Raw genomic sequence first — 2,500 nt, 5'->3', positions numbered from 1 at the left:
AATACTGCATACTACATCACTATAATACTGCAGTACTTTTACTGTAATACTGCATACTACATCACTATAATACTGCAGTACTTTTACTGTAATACTCTATACTTGCAGATCATCCACTACAAATTAAAACAGCTTTATCTTTATAATTCCCATCTGATAAATTGTTGTGTAATGAAATATGTTTCTGTGTGTGTGTGTGTGTGTGCATCCTCCAGCCACATGCCTCTGAGTCCGGCTGCTGACACCAAACATGATCGCCCGCGGCAACAGGCGGTTACTAACGGCAACCCAACAGGCTCTGCTGTTGCAAGGGACGACGACGCGGAGGACACGCCTCTTGGAAGCGACATTGTCGTCCGCATTGGCATCCCGGACCTGCAGCAGACGGTAACACACACACACACACACACACACACACACACACACTCACATACACACACATACATATAGACACACACACACACTCTCACACACACTCACATACACACACATACATATAGACACACACACACACACTCTCACACACACAGACACACACAAACACACACACACTCACACACACACACACACACACTAATACACAGACACACACAAACACACACACACACACATACACACACACACACACATACATACAGACACACACACACAGATACACACACACACACACACACACACTCACACACACACATACATACGGACACACACACACAAACACACACACACACTCACACACACACACACACACACACACACATACATACAGACACACACACACTAATACATACAGACACACACACACTAATACACACACACACACACACATTCACGAGGATGGAGGATGAAATCAGTCAATGAGTGAAACAGACAAACCTGTGTGTGTGTGTGTGTGTGTGTGTGTGTGTGTGTGTGTGTGTGTGTCCGTGTGTGTCTTCTTTCTCTGTGTGTGTGTGTGTCTCTCTGGCTCTGACTCTCTCAGAAGTGTTTGCGGTTGGACCCAGAGTTACCAGTTTGGACCAGTAAGCAGAGGGTTCTGGTGACGTTGACTCAGTCTCTGTCGGATGTTTTGAACTATGGTCTCTTCCAGCCGGCGTTCAACGGCCGAGCCGGAAAGTTTCTGGACGAGGAGCGGCTGCTGAAGGAGTATCCTCTCCCTCCCATCACACCCATCCCATACCTGGAGGTAACAGTGTGTCCTGTGTTTGTTGCCATGACAACATAAAACAAAATGTGATGTTTTACAGACTCATTCACTCCTCAATTGTTCTAAACTTTTATTAAAAACATGTTAGAGACTCATTCTTCAAAAATGTCCCCAGCAGGATCTCTGATGTCAGCACAACCTGTATCTATAGCAACCACAGCACAACCTGTATCTATAGCAACCACAGAACAACCTGTATCTATAGCAACCATAACACAACCTGTATCTATAGCAACCATAGCACAACCTGTATCTATAGCAACCATAGCACAACCTGTATCTATAGCAACCATAGAACACAGCCTGTATCTATAGCAACCATAGAACAACCTGTATCTATAGCAACCATAACACAACCTGTATCTATAGCAACCATAGAACACAACCTGTATCTATAGCAACCATAGAACAACCCGTTACTATAGCAACCATAGAACAACCTGTATCTATAGCAACCATAGAACAACCTGTATCTATAGCAACCATAGAACAACCTGTATCTATAGCAACCATAGAACAACCTGTATCTATAGCAACCATAGCACAAGCTGTATCTATAGCAACCATAGGACAACCTGTATCTATAGCAACCATAGGACAACCTGTATCTATAGCAACCATAGAACAACCTGTATCCATAGCAACCATAGCACAACATGTATCTATAGCAACCATAACACAACCTGTATCTATAGCAACCATAACACAACCTGTATCTATAGCAACCATAGAACAACCTGTATCCATAGCAACCATAACACAACCTGTATCTATAGCAACCATAGCACAACCTGTATCTATAGCAACCATAGCACAACCTCTATCTATAGCAACCATAGCACAACCTGTATCTATAGCAACCATAGAACACAACCTGTATCTATGGCAACCGTAACACAACCTGTATCTATAGCAACCATAACACAACCTGTGTCTATAGCAACCATAGAACACAACCTGTATCTATAGCAACCGTAACACAACCTGTATCTATAGCAACCATAACACAACCTGTATCTATGGCAACCATAGAACAACCTGTATCTATAGCAACCATAGCACAACCTGTATCTATAGCAACCATAGAACAACTTGTATCTATAGCAACCATAGCACAACCTGTATCTATAGCAACCATAGAACAACTTGTATCTATAGCAACCATAGCACAACCTGTATCTATAGCAACCATAGAACAACTTGTATCTATAGCAACCATAGAACAACTTGTATCTATAGCAACCATAGCACAACCTGTATCTATAGCAACCATAGAACAACTTGTATCTATAGCAA

The 2,500-nt window shown here is 42.4% G+C and overlaps 1 protein-coding gene across 1 annotated transcript in view; it reads left to right on the top strand.

Annotated features, from left to right (window-relative positions):
• shank3b (SH3 and multiple ankyrin repeat domains 3b) overlaps positions 1–2,500 on the top strand; it is a 43,842-nt gene that overhangs the window by 17,761 nt on the left and 23,581 nt on the right. The window contains exons 2-3 of the mRNA XM_053313823.1: positions 216–387; positions 980–1,183. Of these exons, the coding sequence (XP_053169798.1) occupies positions 220–387; positions 980–1,183 (372 nt within the window). The 5' untranslated portion in view covers positions 216–219. The remainder of the gene's footprint in view (positions 1–215; positions 388–979; positions 1,184–2,500) is intronic.

The sequence above is a fragment of the Scomber japonicus genome, chromosome 23 (genome assembly GCF_027409825.1).
Source record: "Scomber japonicus isolate fScoJap1 chromosome 23, fScoJap1.pri, whole genome shotgun sequence".
Taxonomy (NCBI): domain Eukaryota; kingdom Metazoa; phylum Chordata; class Actinopteri; order Scombriformes; family Scombridae; genus Scomber; species Scomber japonicus.
Note: the sequence above shows the minus strand (reverse complement) of the source record. Positions and strands in the feature narration are given on the sequence as shown.